This window comes from Microcebus murinus, chromosome 16 (genome assembly GCF_040939455.1).
Source record: "Microcebus murinus isolate Inina chromosome 16, M.murinus_Inina_mat1.0, whole genome shotgun sequence".
NCBI classification, from domain to species: Eukaryota; Metazoa; Chordata; class Mammalia; order Primates; family Cheirogaleidae; genus Microcebus; species Microcebus murinus.
The window spans coordinates 59290519-59309396 of NC_134119.1; the positions used below are offsets into that span (position 1 = coordinate 59290519).

The following is an 18878-nucleotide window of genomic DNA, read 5'->3' on the forward strand; positions in this document are numbered from 1 at the left end:
TGGGTGGCTTTATCGTTTTATTTCCTTTGGGGCAGGCACCGGGTGGGGAGTCACTCCTGGAAGGCTCTGCGGGACGGCATCTGCAGAGAGGGTGCCAGGGACACCCAGGGACTCTGCGCCGGCAGTGGGGCCGAGGCGGGGCTCGGCTCTGAGCTGGCACCTGCTCTGAAGCTCTGCTGTGATCTCCTCCAGCAGATCCATCCTGGGGAGCAGTGGGCAATGGGTAGACCTGGGGTTACCTCAGGGATGAGGGGCTGGGGGTCCCCCACGAGGGCCCCACTGCTCACTTCTGCAGGCTGGAGAAGAGGCTCTCTCCACTCCGCTCAGTGCTGGGTGCCTGTGGGAGAAAGGCTGGAGCTGTCACCTGGTAGCCACGAAGCTCCAACGGGAGCTCCAACGGGCCTGGGGGCAGGGGGCAGGGGATGGGCTCGGGGACCTCTGCTTAGCCTGCCCTGTGGCCTTCCCTGCCAGCAGCCTCCCAGGGTGTGGGAAGCCTCCGTGGGTCAGCAGGCCGGGGGTGGGCTCACAGGGCTGGGGGTCCAGCGGGGTAACCCTGTGTGTGTGCTGCTGCAGCCCCCGCAGGGTTTGCATCTTGGCTGAAAACTTCCTCTCAAACTGCCGCACAGAGCTCTGGATCCCCAGCAGGGAGGCTGAGTCCTGAAGGCTGGAGTGCAGGGCAGGGCCCTGAGGAAGCAGGGTTGGTCAGGGGTCATAGGTCAAGGGACAGTTGGGAGTCCTTGGGGGTCCCAGTTAGAGGGGAGGCAGCCAGGGAACTTGGGTTGATGACTGCTGGGGGCAGGGATCCCAGGTTAGCGATGGGCCCGCAGGGCTCCGGGGCATGCATACTGTTGAGCTGGGCTGCGGACAGCAGTGCAGGCCGGCCCTGGCTGTGGGGCTGTGGCTGGGCCCAGGGCAAAGGCGGGGGCTGTGACTGGGGCTGCTGCCTAGAGTCAAGCTGCTGCCTGAGCTCCAGGCTGTGCCACTCTGGACCCTGCTGTGGCCCGTGACCTCAGGAGTCTCCAGGGCCTGCAGAGAGTGATGTCAGAGAGTTGACATAGGTTGTCCAGGTGCCCCGCCGCTCTCTTGGTCCCCTACATCCCTGCCCTGGCTCCTACCTGGGATGGGATGGGGCCAGGGGACATCACAGGCGGCACAGGCCTGGGTGTGGTCTTGGCTCTGGGAGCCACTTCATAGTACAGTTTCTCTATGGGGACAGACCAGTTGGTTGGACTGGGGAGGCAGAGCTCAGCTGTGCCCAGCACCCACCAGCATCCCCTCCTCGCCCTCTGACCTGGTGGGCAGCCCTGGAGCGCAGAGGACAGTGTGGCCCACTTGGTCAGGCAGCTCACCTCAGGAGCTGAGTCCTGTGGAAAGGAGGCTGAGTATGGGGACATGGGCCCCGCCTGGGGTTCCATGGCTCCACCCACCCCCATGGCCTGTGCTGTACCTGGGCCGCCGCCTCCCGCAGCAGATACCGAGTACTCTGCAGGCTGCCCCAGCGGTCGGCGGGCCTCAGGCCCAGCCCAGCCTGAATCAGGGCCTGGTAGGGGGCTGGCACCAGGGGGTCTAGGCCCGGGCTGTCACCTGCCTCCAGCTTGGCCTTCACCTCAGGCCCCTGTCTTCCAGCCCAGGGCAGCTCTCCTGCGAGGAAGCATGTTTAAGAGACCCAAACAGGCCTCAGTGGGGCAGGGTACAGAGTCACTCACTGACCAGTGAAGACCTCCTGGGCCAAGATGCAGAAGCTGTAGAGGTCTGAGGTGGTGGCAGGAATGTCACCGCAGATCAGCTCAAGTGGCAGCCATGGGTACAGTTCCGGGGGTGGGGGCAACCCTGGGCCTGGGCCTCCCCAGGGGTAGCCCCGCTGCAGCCTGTGGAGCCCAAGGGGACCGGTGAGCCACTGGCTGCTGGGCAGGGACGCGGGGCAGGCGGGGAGGCAGGCACTCACCGGGGCCACAGCCAGCGCTGGCGCAGCGAACGCCCGTGCTCCAGGTGGCCCACCTTGGCCAGGCCCGGCCGCACCAGCTGCACGGCGTGGGAGCTGAGGCCGCCGTGGGCACGGCAGCGCGCCTGCAGGAACAGCAGCGCCTCCAGCACCTGCAGCAGCAGCTGGCCCGGCCGCAGGCCTGGCACAGGCCGGGGCCCCTCCTCACCCGGTCCCCGAGGGTGCAGCACCCCATGCAGGGAGCCCAGCCACACGGGCTCGAAGAGCAGGCACAGCCCCGACAGGTCCGCTGAGGGGCTCAGCGCCATCAGCAACAGCAGGCTGGGGTGGTGCAGGGTGCTGGGCAGGAGGACAGCAGGCCACTCACCAGCAGGCCCCAAACCCCACGGGGTGGGAGCTGCTCCCGGGCACAGACCACCCACCGCGTGCCAGGGCAGACGATCTGTACCAGCCTCTAGACGAAGGAGAACCTGAGAGGCGGGTCGCAGAGCCCCCAGTGGTGCAGCCAGCTCCCCGTGCGCGCCCCATCCGTGCTACCCCTCCCACGCCACCTCCTCTCTGGGGCACACAGGACGCTGCACAAAGAATGGGGTGCCCACTTTCCAGTGGGGTGGGGAGCACCCCAGCAGGAGGGCTCTAGGCCAGGTGCTGGCCCTGAGGCCAGACTGTAACCGTGGCTATTGCCACACTCCCTGGTCATGTTTTATGAAGGCTCGAGGTGGGAGGGCAGGCAGGAGCCGGGCCAGGGGACCGGGCTGAGGACTACCTGCAGTGCCGAAGGTCGGCCAGCAGCACATCGGGCGGGGCTCCGGGGGCCTTCGGCTGCCGCGAGGTCACGGGGTGGCCCCTCCACAGGAGGCTGGAGAATGGGGAGGGGGGGAAGGCACCAGTCTGAGACCGGGGGGCTTTCCTCGTGAGGGGACACTGCAAGGGCAGAAGAGGGGGCTCTCACTTGGCCATGAGGGTGCGGGAGCTGCTCTCGTAGGTGCGGTCGGGCTCGCCCTGCGCTGGCAGCAGCTCCTTGGGGTCCGCGAGGGGTATGCTCGTTACTAGCCCCAGTGGCCACAGGCTGCTCAGCTGGGGTGGGGAGCGGACCGTGAGGCACAAAGATGACAGGGGTAGTTCCCACTGCCCCAGCCTGTCCCGCTTACCTGACCGAACCCCAAGGCCGGGACCCGGGGGGACCGCCTGATCTGCTCTGGCCTCTGTGCCCTGGGTGAAGGGCAAGCCGAGGGTAAGTCTGGGGTAGGTGGGCATGGAGGGGGGATGGGAGGGCTTCAGGGTGTGGACAGTTACCTGTCTGCCTGCCACAGTGAGGACAGGGAGCCAGGTAGGCTGTTCCCAGATCTGGCCTGCAACTGGCCCACAGATGCCATGAGTGCCAGCTCACTGCCATGCACTAAGGCTGAAACGCGGGCACGGCAGAGCTGTAACAGCTCCAGCACCTGGATGGGGGCGGGCGGGGTGAGGCCAGGCGGGGGTGCTGGCCCTGATGCCCCGCCCCCACCTGGGCCACTGCTCACCTCCCAGCTCTGCTTGGCACCACCCTGCTCAGCCCAGTCTCGCGGTGTGCGGCCCTGCTGGTCGTGCAGACGCGCGTCGCCCCCTGCCTGCAGCAGCTGCAGCATCACCCGGCCGCAGCCCGAGAAGGCGCCCGCGTGCACGGGCGTGCTGCCATCCTGGCAGCGGCTGCAGCGGAGCAAGGGGGGGTGGGAACCGATTAGGAAAGGGACCCAACGGCCCCAAAGTGGCAAGATCGGGCCCTGAGGGAAGGGAGGAGTCACTGTGAACATGGGAGGTGGGTATCAGGATGGGAGGGGTCGCTGGGGGACACAGTGGGGTCTCTGAAGGGAGGAGAGGATCACAGTGAGCAGGGGCGGCAGCAGAATGGGAGTGGTCACCGGGGAATGAGAGGGAAGGACAAGCAGGGTCACCAGGAATGGGAAAGGAGTCACGAGGGAGAGAGGCCTCAGGGGAAGAGAGCCCTGGGAGTGTGAGGGCATCACCGCCTGTCCACTCACTGGTTGGGGTCGGCACCGAATGCCAGCAGGAGCTGCACCGCAGAGCCGTGGCCCAGCAGTGCCGAGAGGAAGAGCCCCGTCTGCCCGGCAGAGTTCTCAGCGTCTACCTGCACGACTGAGGGGCGGCGGGGCTTAGGGCGGTCCCGGCCCCGTCCTTCAGGGGCAGGGGTCCCGACGGCCACCAGGCAAACACCCGTGCCAATCCCCAGCCTTGACTGGGTGACCCCTGACCCCAGCTTCCCTTTCTGTCCTGGAACCCCTACCCTCCAGCTGCTGGGGACTCTAACTCAGACTCTGTCTCGACACAGTGCTCCAGAAGTCACCATGTGAAGTCCACAGAGCCAGAACAAGCGGTGACATCCGCCTGCCCTGCAAACATCCGTCCCCCATTCCAAAGGTGTCAGAATCATACAAAGGTCCCCAGGGGCCAAGAGGGAGAGGACTGCATGGGGACTTTGGCTTACAGGAGCCTGAGCACTGTCCAAGCCAGGCGGGCTCCACCCAGTGCTCACTCAGTGTCCTGCACACAAGTCCACTCGGCCAGCATCGAATTCTTCAAGGAAGGCAAACTCTCTGGATTTTATCAGGAAATCTCTCAAATTTATTTGTTTGTTTATTTATTTATTTATTTATTTATTTTCTGAGACAGAGTCTCACCCTGTTGCCCAGGCTAGAGTGCCGTGGCATCAGCCCAGCTCACAGCAACCTCAAACTCCTGGGCTCAAGCAATCCTCCTGCCTCAGCCTCCCGAGTAGCTGGGACTACAGGCATGCGCCACTATGCCCGGCTAATTTTTTCTGTATATTTTTAGTTGGCCAATTAATTTCTTTCTATTTTTAGTAGAGATGGGATCTCGCTCTTGCTCAGGCTGGTCTCAAACTCCTGAGCTCAAAGGATCAGTCCACCTCAGCCTCCCAGAGTGCTAGGATTACAGTTGTGAGCCACTGCGCCCGGCCTCAAATTTATTTTTGAACACTGCATCTAAGAGCTAAATCTAGGTCAAAACCTCCTCTGCACCCCACCTCTATGCCTGTCCCCCTCTCCCTACCATCACCCTGCTCAGATTCCCTCCCAACCACTCACCCTCTGCCCCAAGCCCTGTATCTCCCTGCCCATCATTCCCGAGTTCCTCTTCTTCCAGCCCCTAACCCAGGCAGGTCAAATGCATGATGTCCTTGTCCTTGCACTCCTATGTCCTTGGCAGACATGGCCAATCGATCATGCACTTGGTCCAAGACAGCTTGGTCTCTGCCATGAAATCCCTCCAAATGTAGTCCTTCCAGAACCTGTAAATACCACGTCCATTGCATCACACTGTATTCAGCCAAGCATCTTTTTCTTTTTTCATCCTAAAGTCTAAAGGCATCACCGTCCTTTGCAAAGGCTCCCTAATGGCTTTCTGCGCTCATCTTGCCCCACGGAGGCCTCTTCTTAAAACACAAATCATTTTAAGGACTAGATAATCTTGTACAAGTTCCCCAAAAAGAAAAAGAGAGCAAGGCTCATCTGAATGACCTTAATTCCAAAACCAGATAAGAGCTTCCAGAACCAGAAAATAAGATTAGATATCAATTCCACTTACAATCATATATGTGAAACCCTAAATAAAGTAAAATTGATGATTCAACATAAGAAAATCTATCAATGTAACTAAATTCATGCATGGTTGGTGTAAAGGAAAAATTCACATGTTTAAGTAGATACAGAAAAAGTACTTGGTAAAATTTAATACCTACTTACAATTAGGAAAAAAAAAACACCTTAGAAAACTTAGATAGGAACTCTCTTACTTGCTAAAAGCTATAAACCAAAAAACACCAGCAAGCATGATACTTCATTCAAAAACAGACTAATTCCCCTTAATATCAAGAACAAGGAAACAGATCATGGTTTAGGACTTCTAGCCAATAACTTAAGTCAAGAAAAAGAAATTAGAGTTTAAATACCGAAGGGCTGAAACCAAACTGCCACTGTCTGCAAATAACAACAACAACAAAAAAAAAAACTAAAAGAATCAACAATTACAACTATAAAGCAAGTTAAGCTTTATAAAGCCTGATACACAATCAACTATAATTAAACTATAAAGCCTGATACACAATCAACTTAAAAAAAATCAGCGAAAATGGAAATCGTAAATTGATAATGTAATGTTATTTGTCATGTTAATTTCTTGCTTACACCACCAACTGCATCACACACACACACAACAAAATCCAATAAAAAATTCGCACCCCTTCGTCCTCAGTCCTCTCTCACACATGCGCAGTTCATCATGACTCCAGGGCCCTTCGCAAAGGCTAGTCCATCTTCCAAGGGTCTCTCCCTTCTCTCCCCCTTTTGCATGACTGGCTCTTATACTGCGGGACGCAAGCATCACCCCACTTGAAGAGCCATCCTGTCTGACGCATCTCACCCTCATCCTCAGCCTGTTAAATGTGATTCACAACGATCTAGAGGTCATGTTCACGCTCAAATCCCCATCATGGACCACAGAGCCTGGCACAGGGAAGGTTTCCAGGACGAAACTGCTGAGTGGCCACCCCCCCCACACTGCCCCTTAGTCCTGCCCCCACGGGCGGGCGGGCGGGCGGTCCCAGCAGCCAGGCCCTCACCTCTGCGCAGGAGCCTGGCCAGGCCCCAGCCCGGGCCCCCAGCCACAGCCAGGCGATGCAGACGGCCCACCTGGGTGTCCGGATCCCGCACGGAGCCCAGCTCCACGGGGAAGCGAGAGGACAGCGAGGGCATCCGTGGGCTGCAGACTGCGTCCGGTGCTGCTGGGCAGGGGTCAGCTAGGGGGTCTCATGAGGGCAGGGGGCAGCGAAGGGCCGGGCCTCTGGCAACAGTAAAGCGAGAAAAACAGCTGGCTGGGAGTCGGGCGGAGGGGTGGGGGGCAGTCTAGATGAGGAGGGGATTCGGGAGGGGTCTGATGGGATGGGAGGCGTCCGAGTGAGAATCCGGGGGGCTCTGGGAGGGCTACATACCCGCAGGTGAGGCGTCTAAGGGAGTCGTCTAAGGGCTGCGAGGGGGCTTTAGGGCCAGGGTGGGGCGTGCAAAGGGAGTAAAAGGGCTGCGAGGATAGGGCCCCAGCCTGGGAAAGGAGTCCGCGGGCGCAGGCGGCCGCTCTGAAGATTGCGGGTCGGAGGAAGAGGGGCCTGTGGTTTGGGGTCTGAGCGGGCCCGAGGGGGCGCGCTCTGAGGGCAGGCTCTGCGCGCTGGGAAGGGGTCTGAGGCCGGCACAAGGCTGGGTCTGCGGGGTGGGGGCGGGGACCGGGGTCTAGGGGAGAGCCTGCGTGTTGGGGGTGTGGCCTGCGGGCGGGGGGAGGGGCTGGGGTGTCTTAGGGCGGAGTCTGAGGGCCGGGGGAGGGGCCTGGTGGAGATCTCCAGGCCTCGAAAGCTCTAGGAAAGTTCTCAGCCCAGACCTCCATCCTGGTGCCTTTGACCCTACCGTTGGCCTCCGTGGCGGTCATGTGACTGTCACGTGACGCGTGCGCGCTAGGCAGTATGGGCGGGAATTCTGAGCACATGCGCATCAGTGGCCTCCTGCCACGCTTGTGCAGTAGCCTTAGTCTCCCCAGAGAGGTGTCCTGTTGGCCCTCGAGTGGCCCCAGACAAGAGACAGTGGTGTTCTCCCAGGAGCTGTGCTGTGCACGTTCCTCCCTTCTTGCCGACTCTCAGGACTTCTTTGCGGCGCGGGCCCTTCTTGATCTCTGTCCTTGGCTGTCTTCCCCCCCCCCCCCCCCCCCCCCCCCCCGTGCTTCTTACCTAACCCCGCGGAGTTTCCTCTGTAGCCGCCCCATGACTGGGAGTCCCTCCGGATGCCTCCCCCTGCACGTCCCCTGGGACCTGTCACACCAAGCGGGTCCCACACTGGCCCCAGTTCTGGCCACAAAACTGTGTTTTCTCCCTGTCCCCATCTAGGGTTGGCCCCACTGTCCCCCTTTGCAAACCAGAGTCCTGGGCCTCACCCTGGCCATCTCCTTTCCACCTGGCCCGTCAGCCCCATGGCCCATCCTCTCTTCCACCTGTCCTTTCTACTTCCCCTGAGCTGTCCTCCCCGCAGCCCGGCCCTGTCCCAGCCTCCCTGGGGGCTCCCAGCCTGTCTCCCCTCTCTGGTCCCCCCTCTGCATGGCAGCCAGGGGATCTTTCTGACCTCGTCCCTCCACTGCCTGAAACCCTCCTGACTCCCTAGTGCCCCTGGGACAGAGTCCAAGCCCTGCAGTCCAGCATCATCTGACCCTGCCCTCCCATCCTTGTCTGTCCACCCCCCAGTCTATGTCACACACACTGTGTGCTCATGCACTTGCCTTTGAATGCGCTTCTCAGTCTTCACCAGTTGTCTTATGAGTTCTCTGGGATGTCCTCTTGATCACCCCCAGTGTGGCTCAGGGGCCTCCCTGGCCTCCCACGGCCCACTGAGCTTCCCCAGCACAGCCCTGGCCACTCTGCACTGTCACTGTCTGAAGATGGGTCTGTCTACCCCCACTGGACTAACAGCCGTGTGATGAGGCAGGGCCTGAGGTTGTCCTTGCCACTGTTGTGTCCCCAGCATCGTTCACCTCAGAACCTAGCCCAGAAGGGGCCTCATTCAATGTTATTAACCAAGAGAGGGGTTTGGCTTTCCCTTCTGTCCCTGCCTGGACATGTGGCCTTGGCCCAGCCTCTTGACTCTCATGGCTCGGTGTCTGTTCTTCACCTGGGCATCCACTGGGGTGACAAAAAGCCCTGCATGAGTCACCGACCGGGCCATCCCAGGACCAGCTGCCTCAGGGGTGAGGGGAGGCTTCATTAGTCCTCAATCAATGCCCTTGCTATGCGCTAGGGTCATCGAAAGATCTCCGAGCTGCAGAGTCCCCCAGCTTGGGCTGGCTGCAGTCAGGACGAGTCCTTCCTCAAGGCGGTGGCTTCAATGCAGGACAGCAGCCTGGGTGATAGCTTGGGACCTTTATTGACCGCATGCCCCAAAGGGGTGCTAATGGCGTAGCCTTGGGCCTCCCCCCAGCAGCCTCCGCCGCAGTTCTTGGCTGAGCAGATCCTGTTCCCTGCGGGCGCCCTGAAGCACACTCCGGTTCTCCTGGGCCCTCCGGATCAGGTAGGGGATCACCTCCTCCAAGGAGCCGTAGGGGATGGACTTATACACTGCATAGCCAGCCTGCCCTGGGGGGGGGGGAGCGTTGGCAGCCATGGGCTGGGATGTGGGGGGAGGCCCCCCTCTCCCCCCATCCCCACCTGGAACAGAGACTTCCATTTCCAGGAACACGGCACACTATGTGAGTTGGACAAAATTTCTCCCTGAACAAACTAAGAATCCTGGAGCAAATATTTTTTAAAATATTCTTAACGTTATTAAAATGCCGAGTGAGTAAGAAATTTATGACTCCAAAAATGAAGAGAAAGTGAAAACCCAGAGAGGGAAGGGACACATATAGGAAGCCACTTCTGCCCCAGATGCAAAATCGAGCTGCTCTCTGATGACCTTACCGAGTTGCAGGGGTCCCGTTAGGGTCAGGCTCAAAGCCTGACTGAGCTGAGAGTTATAAAGGACAACGTCCCCCAGTTAAGCTGGAACCCAGAAAAGCTATACCCTCAGAGTAAGAGTTAACAAGAAGCCAATCCCCCACCTTCCCTCCCACCCAGAGAACGGCCTTGGCCATAATAAGCACATCAGGGAAGAGGTGGCCCCCTCACATATTTGCAGCCCGAATTTGCATCGCTGGGATGTCTCAAGAAACATCAAGCTGTGAATTTAGGGCAAAGTGGTTTTGTACCCCTTAGCACATGGCAGAAGGAAACATAAATCATCCGGTGGCAGGCCCTGGGGAGCAGCACAATAAAGATAACAAGGCGCAAGGAAACGAGACACTATGATCGAGAACCAGCAAAGCAACAGACAGCTGACACAGAGACGCAACCCCCCACGGCCCGCGGATGTTGGAATAGTGCATCTCTCTGGAAGGTTCTGGAGGCCAGGCCAGTGCAGGCGCTGGGTGGGAGTCTGGCCAGGCCTCAGGTGAGAAGGGCAGAAGGATCTGGCTGGGAGGGAGTGAGGCCTGGGGCTGCAGGGTGGAGGGGTGGAGAGGGGGGACTATTCACATACCCAGTGCCAGGGAGACGTGGTCACACATGCCCAGAAGTTGTCCGAAACAGACAGGCCCATCCAGAGGGATGCCCAACTCCCACATGCTACAGAAAAGGCCAGGTCATCAGTCCAGACCGTGGCTGGGTCTAGAACTGCAAGTCGGCTGTTACACGTATGGCTGTTCTCCAGTAATTGAAATATTGGAAGTATTTCCAAACTCGATGATGAGTAACTACCTTCTGAGTCCCTTGAAGGCCCCCCAGTGAGTCCCAGCCACCTCCCTGGAACGCTCAGACCTCCCTGTGCCCCGGCAAATAGGGGACAATGCTTTGTCTGTCTAGGGCCTACAGAACTTACAGGCATAGCAGGGGTTAAACATCTGGAATATCCTCCCCAGAGCATCTCACTGTTCCTCCACCCTCTGCCCGTATATGGCACATGAGCAAGGGAGAGGAAGGGAGGGGGCCTTCCCGTGGGTCCCCGTTTCCCATCCCCCACCTCATACCGCTTGGTTGCCTGGCGAACCGATTCCTCATTGTGGGAAGCCACCATGAGGTGGCACATGGGGCCGTGGCGGGACACCTGGTTCAGCATCAGCTCCAGACAGCGGCTGTAACTAAAGCGGGACGCTCCGTTCAGCTCACCTGCTGAGCGAGGGCCAGGGCTCGGGGACTTGGGCTGGGCTGTGCCTAAGTGCCCCGTTCCATCTGCACCCGCTGCAGGGGACATCCCTTCTCTGAGCCACGTTCCCCTCTTGTAACAGTGCGAGTTCACCAGCCAGTGCTGTCGTGAGGAGGGAGCGAGATGAGGGCGTGTCTGAAATCCTGGGCACAATGACAGTCTCGCAGCAAAGGGTCACGTCACCCGCACAGTGGGGCGTGTACCCGAGGCTGTTCACTGCAGCATTGTCGACAGGACCTGATCAGCAACAGTCCAAAAGTCCGTGAGTGGGAGCTGGGTAAGTGAACGGTAGCCCAGAGAGGTCAGGGAAGTATCGTGGCACTGTCTGGGCACTGATGTGCACAGGTCAAAAGAGTGGCCAGGGCTGGGCACGGTGGCTCACGCTGTCATCCTAGCACTCTGGGAGGCCGAGGAGGGCGGATTGCTCGAGGTCAGGAGTTCGAAACCAGCCTGAGCAAGAATGAGACCCCGTCTCTACTATAAATAGAAAGAAATTCATTGGCCAACTAATATATATATAGAAAAAGTTAGCGGGGCATGGTGGCGCATGCCGGTAGTCCCAGCTACTCGGGAGGCTGAGGCAGGAGGATCGCATGAGCCCAGGAGTTTGAGGTTGCTGTGAGCTAGGCTGACTCCACGGCACTCACTCTAGCCTGGGCAACAAAGCGAGACTCTGTCTCAAAAAAAAAAAAGATTGGCCAGTGCTTTCCAAGCTCCCTGCAGGCCACGTGCCACCTTGTGACCGTCACGTGCTATGCTGAGTATTCTCCGCTGCCCCCGATCTGCTCTCTGCCCCCCAGGAAGTGGGCCGTGACGTCCCGCGTCACCTGTGGAGCCGCGTGCAGGAGATCGGAAGGCGAGAGGAGAGAGAGCGCGGGTATTTCGCCCTGGCCCCTCCCTTGCTCTCCCTGTGTTCTCCAGATGTCCCCAGTGCCACTAGGGTGGCCTCTCAGCGATAGCACAGGGGTGGAAACTGCTCCCACTCTTGTGAGTTCCTGGTGTCTCAACATTCCTCGTAGGGAAATGCCCCCAACCTCGTCCAGACGTCTGTAAATACTCACCACACTCAGTTTCCTTTAGTTAACCCCTTTACGTGCAATTCTGGAATTCTGATTCCTCTGGGAAAATCTAGTCGCTCATCTAATTCTCAGATCAACTCTGTGGCCTAGATGTCCTTGTCCCCATTTTACAGAGGAGACTGAGGCTGAGAAGGGCTGTGTCTCTTGTCCCCACGTCACACAGCTAGGAGTGGCCAAGTGGGGATTTGAATTCAGGCTGTCGCCCAGGCCCATTAGCGCTGGACTGTTTTGCCTTTTTTTTTTTTTTTTTTTGCGACAGAGTCTCACTCTGTTGCCCAGGCTAGAGTGAGTGCCGTGGCGTCAGCCTAGCTCACAGCAACCTCCGACTCCTGGGCTCAAGTGATCCTCCTGCCTCAGCCTCCCGAGTAGCTGGGACTATAGGCATGCGCCACCATGCCCCGCTAACTTTTTCTATATATATTTTTAGTTGGCCAATTAATTTCTTTCTATTTTTAGTAGAGACAGGGGTCTCGCTCTTGCTCGGGCTGGTTTCGAACTCCTGACCTCGAGCAATCCACCCTCCTCGGCCTCCTAGAGTGCTAGGATTACAGGCGTGAACCGCCGTGCCTGGCTGCTGTTTTGCCTTTGAGGTACACAGTCTAGTGGAAAAGGAGGGAGCAGTGTGCAGGTGTGACACCTTTGGTACAAAACTAACCAAATAAATAAGAAAATATTGCTGTATTTGCCTGTGTGTATATCAAGAGACTCAGGAAACACATGTAAGAAACTAAGAAAAGTGGTTCCCTGTTCGGGGCAGGGAGACTCCATGGCCAGATGGGGGCATGGTTGGAAGTGAAATACTTCAGTGTATTCATTTTCATGTCAGCTGGATTTTTGAACCACATGAATTTATTAGGTACTCAAAATCTATACTGAAACAACAATGGTACCAATGTCCACCAAGTGATGAATGGGCAAACAAAATATGTTATGTCCACACAATGGAATATTATTTAGCCATAGAAGGCATGACGTACTGTTGCATACTACAATGTGGATGGACATTTAAAGCGTTAACTGAGAGAAGCCAAATACACAAGCCATGTATTTACGAATTCGTTTATACGAAATGTCTAGAATAGGCAAAGCCGCAGACACAGAAAGTAGATTAGTGGTTGCCAGGGGCTGAGGGGAGGAGGGAACAGAAGGTGACAGCTAATAGGTATGAGGTTTCTTTTGGGGGTGATGAAAACGTTCTGGAATCAGATAGTGGTGATAGTTGCACGGCCTTGTGAATATACTAAATTCCACTGAATTATACACGTTAAAATGGTGGATTTTATGGTTTATGAATTATGTCTCAATTTAAAAGTAGTGCAAATTATTAATTTTTAATTTTCTTTTACAGATGAGCTCTCGCTATGTTGCCCAGGCTGCATTTGAACTCCTGGGCTCAAGCGGTACTCCCACCTCAGCCTCCCGAGTAGCTGGGACTACAGGTGCGTGCCACTGAGCTTGGATGGGAGCCAGTTAATTAAGCCAGTGGTGCACACGTGTGCCCAGGTCTTGGGCATCAGCCCAAATTCCAACCACGGCTTGGCCAGTGGCCCTGTAACCTGGGTAAGTCCCTGTGGCCCCCTGAGAAGGTACCAAGGAGTGAAGACAGAAGGATGTGAGGGTTTGGGCCATGCAGCTGTCTGCAGGAAGAATGTTCTAGGCAGTGGGAACAGGAAGTGCAAAGGCCCTGGGGAACGTCAAAGAGGCCAGTGTGGCTGGAGTGAAGTCAGTGAGAGGGAGAGTGGGAGGAGGTGAAGTTAGAGAAGTGACAGTGGCCAGCTTAGGGGGGCCTGGGGGCCACCGGGAGGGTCGGAGTGTATGGAGAACAGAGAGTGAGGAAGGAGTCTGCACTGCGGAGGAGCAGGATCTGACTCCGGTGTGAACAGGCTGGTTCAGGCTGCAAGTGGGGACAGACTTAGGGGAGGGGACAAAGGAGGGGGTGGGAAGAGTGGGAAGTGCCAGGAGCAGGGAGAGGGGGTGCAGCTTAGACACCGTGGGAAGCTCAGCGAGAGCTGTCATTTCCCCGCAGGGGCCGGCTGGCCAGGCCTACCTCCGATTGGTGGCCTCATAGTCAGGCTGAGTGGGATCCTCTGTCCCTTGCAGTTGGGCCACCGCTCTCTCCTTGTCCAGATACGCGCCTCGGACCAGCTTCACCCCGAAGGCCAGGCCAGCCCTGAGTGCGGCCTCAGCGTCCCGGCCCAGCCGCTCGTGCGTGTCCTGCAGGCAGGTCCGGGCGGGTCAGGGCGCTGGGGCCCCAGCCAGGACCCCCCAGAGCGCGCCCCGCGCACCTTCAGATAGGCCTGGTAAGTGTTCCACACCCAGGGCCCGCCTTCCCCGGGACCGTTCCAGCGCGCGGCCAGCGCGGCCACCAGCAGAGAGAGCGCGGGGTTCAGCGAGGTGTACTCCGCGTCCACCAGCAGCCTCACGTCTTGGGCCCGGGCGTGCTGAGGGCGAGACAGGCCGTGCTCAGGCCCCGGGGGTGTCCCGCGGCGGCGGGGCAGCGGGGACAGACCACCGCGGGGGCGTTACCTGCGCCACGCGGTGCAAGCGGCGCAGGGCGGCCTGGAGGTGCCGGTTCTGCTCGGCGTGGAGGCAGGAGACCTGGAGGTTCTGGGAGGCAGCAGGGGAGGCGGGAAGAGCTCAGGACTGCTGGACGCTTCCAGGGCCTACGCCTCCTCTCCCCCACCACCAGGAAAGGGGGAAACGTCTGGAAGAAACTAGAAATCTGAAAAGTAGCAATATCAGGTAGATAACAGTTTATTGAGGTGGTTATTAGCCCACAATCAGAGTTTGAATCCTGGCTCCACCAGCTACTGTGTGCGCTTGGGCAAGTCGTACAACCTCTCTGGGCCTCCGTTTTCTCCTCTGTAAGATGAAGATCCTGGTATCTACCTCTTGCAGTTGTTGTGTGCATACAAATGGGATCATATGTGACACGTGCCTGACTGACATCATTCAGACAAAACAATGCCAACACATGATACACACACAATCCATGTTATTATCACAACTAAGAGATGACTTCAGATACTACTGTTTGGTTTTTTTCCAAGAGATGGTCTCCCTGTGTCACCCAGGCTGGAGTGCGCTGGCACGATTATAGCTCCCTGCAACCTTGAACTCTTGGGTTCACGAAATCCTCCCACCTCAGCCTCCTGAAGTAGCTAGGGCTATAGGCACCGGCCACCATGCCCAGCCCTTTTCTCTTTTCTTTTCTTTCTTTGTTTTTTTTTTTTTTTTTTTGGGAGACAGGGTCTCTCTCTGTCGCCCAGGCTGAAGTGCAGTGGCATAACCATAGCTCGATGCAACCTCAAACTCCTGGGCTCAAGCAATCCTTCTGCCTCAGCCTCCCGAGTAGCTGGAACAGGAGGATCACTTGAGTCCAGGAGTTTGAGGTTGCAGCGAGCTATGGTGACGCCACTGCACTTCAGCCTGCACTCTAGAGAGATCTGTCTCCAAAAGAAAAGAAAAGAAAAGAAAAGAAAAGAAAAGAAAAGAAAAGAAAAGAAAAGAAACAGACATCAGTATATCCACCGTAGCATTTTGGGGGGTAGTGGAGACCCAGAGAATACCCAGGTGTCCATCCCCATCCCCAGAGAGGTAAATGACGCAGTTAGAAGTGACAGTTATCACAGACATACACAGACTCATGGATGGGTCTTATATCAGAGTGCTCAGTGGGAAAAGTGAGAAACAGAGTGACAAAGCCAACATAATGCTGTCTGCGTAAATGTAAATCTTGCCCCCTGACCGATGGAGGGAACTTCCGCGTGACGGAAATGTTCTCCGTCCCGAGCAGGGCTTGGGGTGCTGGGGTGCGAGCGTCTGTCAGTGTTGGCCTGGGGCACGCTCTTACAACCGGTCCAGTTGCATGTAAGTTTCACCTCCGACGAAAAAAATAGCGCTGCAAATAATTACTGAGTTCTAATTAATAAGTCACAGCCTGAAGCATTTAGGGGCAAAGTGTACTGATGTCTGCAACTTTGAGATGCTCAAAGAATAAGTTGGACTGGTGGATGGGTAGAGGGATAGATACAGGGATGGCTGCAGTTTAAAGCAAATAGAGTTAAACCTAAAAGGTGGTGGCATACAGGTGTTCGCCGTGCAATTCTTTTGACTTCTCTGTATGTTTGACATTTTTCGTAAAACGTTGGGGAAAGTTTGCCCCTCAGACTTAGCAAAACCAAACCACAGGAACAGAAAGATGCACATCATACAAGGTGGAGTTATTGTAGTTGCCATTGGCAACTTTATGAAGAGGAAAAGGAATGAATGAATTAAACTTCTGTTGGTCCAATCAGAGCTTACATGCGGCCAGCACGCATCAGTATGACAATGGTGACTGATAACAAGTCGATATACTTTCTTGTGGTTGATAGAGAGCTGCTATGCCAACCCGCCTCTGAGAGCTCCGGCCCCAGCCCCTCCCCTAGGGCCCGGGACGACCCCCGTTCTATTCATTTCACCCGTGCCTCCGAGCTGCAGCCACGTCTATGCTGGTCGTCCTAAGCCTGGGAAGTGGTGCAAGGCAAACACCTGGTGCACCCTGTGTGTAGAGCCTGCTGCACCCCGGTGCAGGGCCCACACGCCCCCCTGAGGCCCTTACCCGCCCGGAGTCCATGGCCTCTGCCAGCCTCTCAGGGCTCAGCTCCAAGGAGGCGCCCGGCCTTGTGACCCACGAGGTTAGCTCCTTCTGCAATGGGGCGGTGGGTGGGCTGATGAGGGGACCCTGGCGGGCAGCGCGCCCTCCCCCCACCCCAGTCTCGCCTGTCCCTTACACAGAGCCGCGTGCTGGTCAGCGCCGTCACCTTCAGCTGCATGAGGTTGTTCCTGGCAGGGCCAGGGGTCCCCTGGAGGCCTCGTGACAGGTCCACGCACTGCAGCATAGCGCTGAGGTTCCCCTCGTACCAGGCCTCACTGCTCAGCCGGCAGGTGTCAGGGCCTGGAGGCTGCACAGCCCCTTCCTGCCAGCCTCCCAGCCTCCCTGGGCCCCGGCCCCTACTCACCCCGTCTTGGCCGTTGAGTCTGGCTCCTCCTCGGTGGGCACTGCCAACAGGGGCCGGAGGCCCAGGGTCTGGAGCTGCCGGACGCAGCCTCTCACCTCCTCTGCCGTCTCGCCAGCCACGAACTGCCCATAGACGGATGCTCGGAGGAGCGCCCCCGAGATCCGGGAGCCTAGGAGCCGCTGAGACCAGGCCTGGAGCTGGGCGACAGGGAGCAAGGGCTCAGCGCCGGGCCATGGGGAGCCTCTAGGCCAGTTCTTGGGGGTCACTGCTCACCGCCAGCCCATGGGTGACCAGAGGGGGCCAGGCGCACAGCCGCAGCACCAGCAAAGCCCTCGCCAGTTCTCCTGTGCCCTTGAGGTGGAAGGCCCCCCCATCGAAGTTCAGGGGCTGCCAGCCGCCTGCGGAGGGGCCGGCTTGGGAATAGAGCACTCGGCAGGTGCGGAGCATCACGGGTCCCTCGCCACCTCCGCGCCAGGGCAGGGGACTCTGGAGGCAGCAGGTTCACCAGCGGTGAACAGGGGCCAGTGACTGATTAACCAGACAAATCTTTAGGGTCACAGGCTCCTTGCGGGGAGCAGTTAATTTTTAACTGATGGGGACAGAGTTCAGAGTAACGGTAACCGGAGAGGAGCCCCCCAGTAACAGCCCGCAACAATCCTCAGCTCAGCAGCTTGCACTTAGGAGGTGCCCAACCTGTGTCCAGCTGCCACTTGGGAGTGTGCGCTCTGGAGCAAGGATCCCCGGGTTCAAAGCCATCTGGCTTTGTGATGTTGGGCAAGCTACCTCACCTCTCTCGCTGCAATTGCTTCACCTTAAAATTGGAGGCAGTGCAATCTTATTGAATTTGAAAGTACAGATTACGTATATATAACCCAGCTATTCCATGCTAAGCACATATGCCAGAAACCTTGAACATGGGCTTTAGGAAACATGCACAGGAAAGGAGGTTCAGAGGAGCACTGTTTGTAATAACCCCAAATGGAAACCACCCACATTTCCATCAACAGGAAAATGGAACACATTGTAGCATATTCATGTAATAGAATACTATATAGTAATGAAAAAGAGTGAGCTACTAATACCTTCAACCACAAGGCTAAATCTCACAATATGGGGTGAAAAAAGCCAGACACCAAGCAGGACAAGCTGTGTGATTCTGTTCAATACATACAAAAGAAAGGAAAGTGAAGCTAAAATAAAATATTGGGGCTACATATGTGGGTGGTCAAACTGTGAAGATAAGAAAATGATGATCACAGAAGTCAGAGAGGGTACCTCCGGCGGATGGGAGGAGTCGTAACTGGGTGGAGGCGTAGGGTCTTCTCTGTCTTGTTTTCTTAGCATGGTTGAGGATTCACAGTTGTTCACATTGTATTTTTTAAAGCCATAATCTATGTTTGATACATTTTCAAATGTACAATACATTTCATAATAAAGGAAAAAATTAATCATAGTATCAGCCTACCAGGGTTGATATGAGGATCCAGTTAATGGACACACACAACCTGGTACACAACATGTGTTCGGTAAGCATTGCCTGTGACTGTCAAGTGCTGTGTGCACAGTCTCACCGATGCCTGTCTCCATTGATAAGTTCTATGTGATGGGTTGCCCCAGTGTTTGGAGATCTCCAAGACCACCTCAAGTTCAACGATTCTTTAGAAGAACTCATAGAACTCAGAGAAGCCATTATACTCACAGTTATGGTTTATTACAGTGAAAGGATGAAGATTAAGATTAGCGAAGGGGGCTGGGCACGGTGGCTTGCACTCTGGGAGGCCGAGGAGGCGGGTGGAACACTCAAGGTCAGGAGTTCGGAACCAACCTGAGCAAGAGTGAGACCCCCTGTCTCTACTAAAAATAGAAAGAAATTAATTGGCCAACTAAAAATACATAGAAAAAAATTAGCCGGGCATGGTGGCACATGCTCGTAGTCCCAGCTACTAGGGAGGCTGAGGCAGGAGGATCGCTTGAGCCCAGGAGTTTGAGGTTGCTTTGAGCTAGGCTGACACGATGGCACTCTAGCCCAGGCAACAGGGTGAGACTCTGCCTCAAAAAACAACAACAACAAAAA

At 56.9% G+C, this 18878-nt stretch overlaps 1 protein-coding gene across 11 annotated transcripts; it reads right to left on the reverse strand.

Moving 5' to 3' along the window:
* Positions 1–4: 4 nt before the first annotated feature.
* On the reverse strand, positions 5–17304 carry PRODH2 (proline dehydrogenase 2). 11 transcript variants are annotated; one of them, XM_075993014.1, is made up of 17 exons: positions 7411–7651; positions 6579–6799; positions 3964–4078; positions 3466–3631; positions 3239–3387; positions 3094–3154; positions 2895–3019; positions 2709–2801; positions 1946–2281; positions 1711–1868; positions 1448–1641; positions 1292–1364; positions 1116–1204; positions 847–1026; positions 528–684; positions 288–337; positions 112–202 (listed from the first exon to the last, which is right to left on the reverse strand). In XM_075993014.1, the coding sequence occupies exons 2-16, from the start codon at positions 6709–6711 to the stop codon at positions 324–326; spliced, it is 2043 nt and encodes a 680-aa protein (XP_075849129.1). In that variant the 5' UTR covers positions 6712–6799; positions 7411–7651; the 3' UTR covers positions 112–202; positions 288–323. The 11 variants fall into 11 exon arrangements, with proteins under 11 accessions (XP_075849130.1, XP_075849128.1, XP_012630451.2 ...); XM_075993015.1 differs by lacking the exon at positions 528–684 and having other exon boundaries at positions 5–202; positions 3239–3300; positions 7411–7652; XM_075993013.1 differs by lacking the exon at positions 528–684 and having other exon boundaries at positions 5–202; positions 2895–2962; positions 7411–7652.
* Positions 17305–18878: the final 1574 nt, after the last annotated feature.

What these genes read in the sequence shown, in the direction of transcription:
- PRODH2 (XM_012774997.3), bottom strand. Translation starts at nt 6,711, where the DNA reads ATGCCCTCGCTGTCCTCTCGCTTCCCCGTGGAGCTGGGCTCCGTGCGG. An exon ending in CGGCCTTGGGGTTCGGTCAG is followed by an intron (nt 3,020 to 3,093) that starts GTAAGCGGGACA and finishes TCCCCACCCCAG; the next exon opens with CTGAGCAGCCTGTGGCCACT. An exon ending in GCTCCAGGGCTGCCCACCAG is followed by an intron (nt 1,205 to 1,291) that starts GTCAGAGGGCGA and finishes CTGTCCCCATAG; the next exon opens with AGAAACTGTACTATGAAGTG.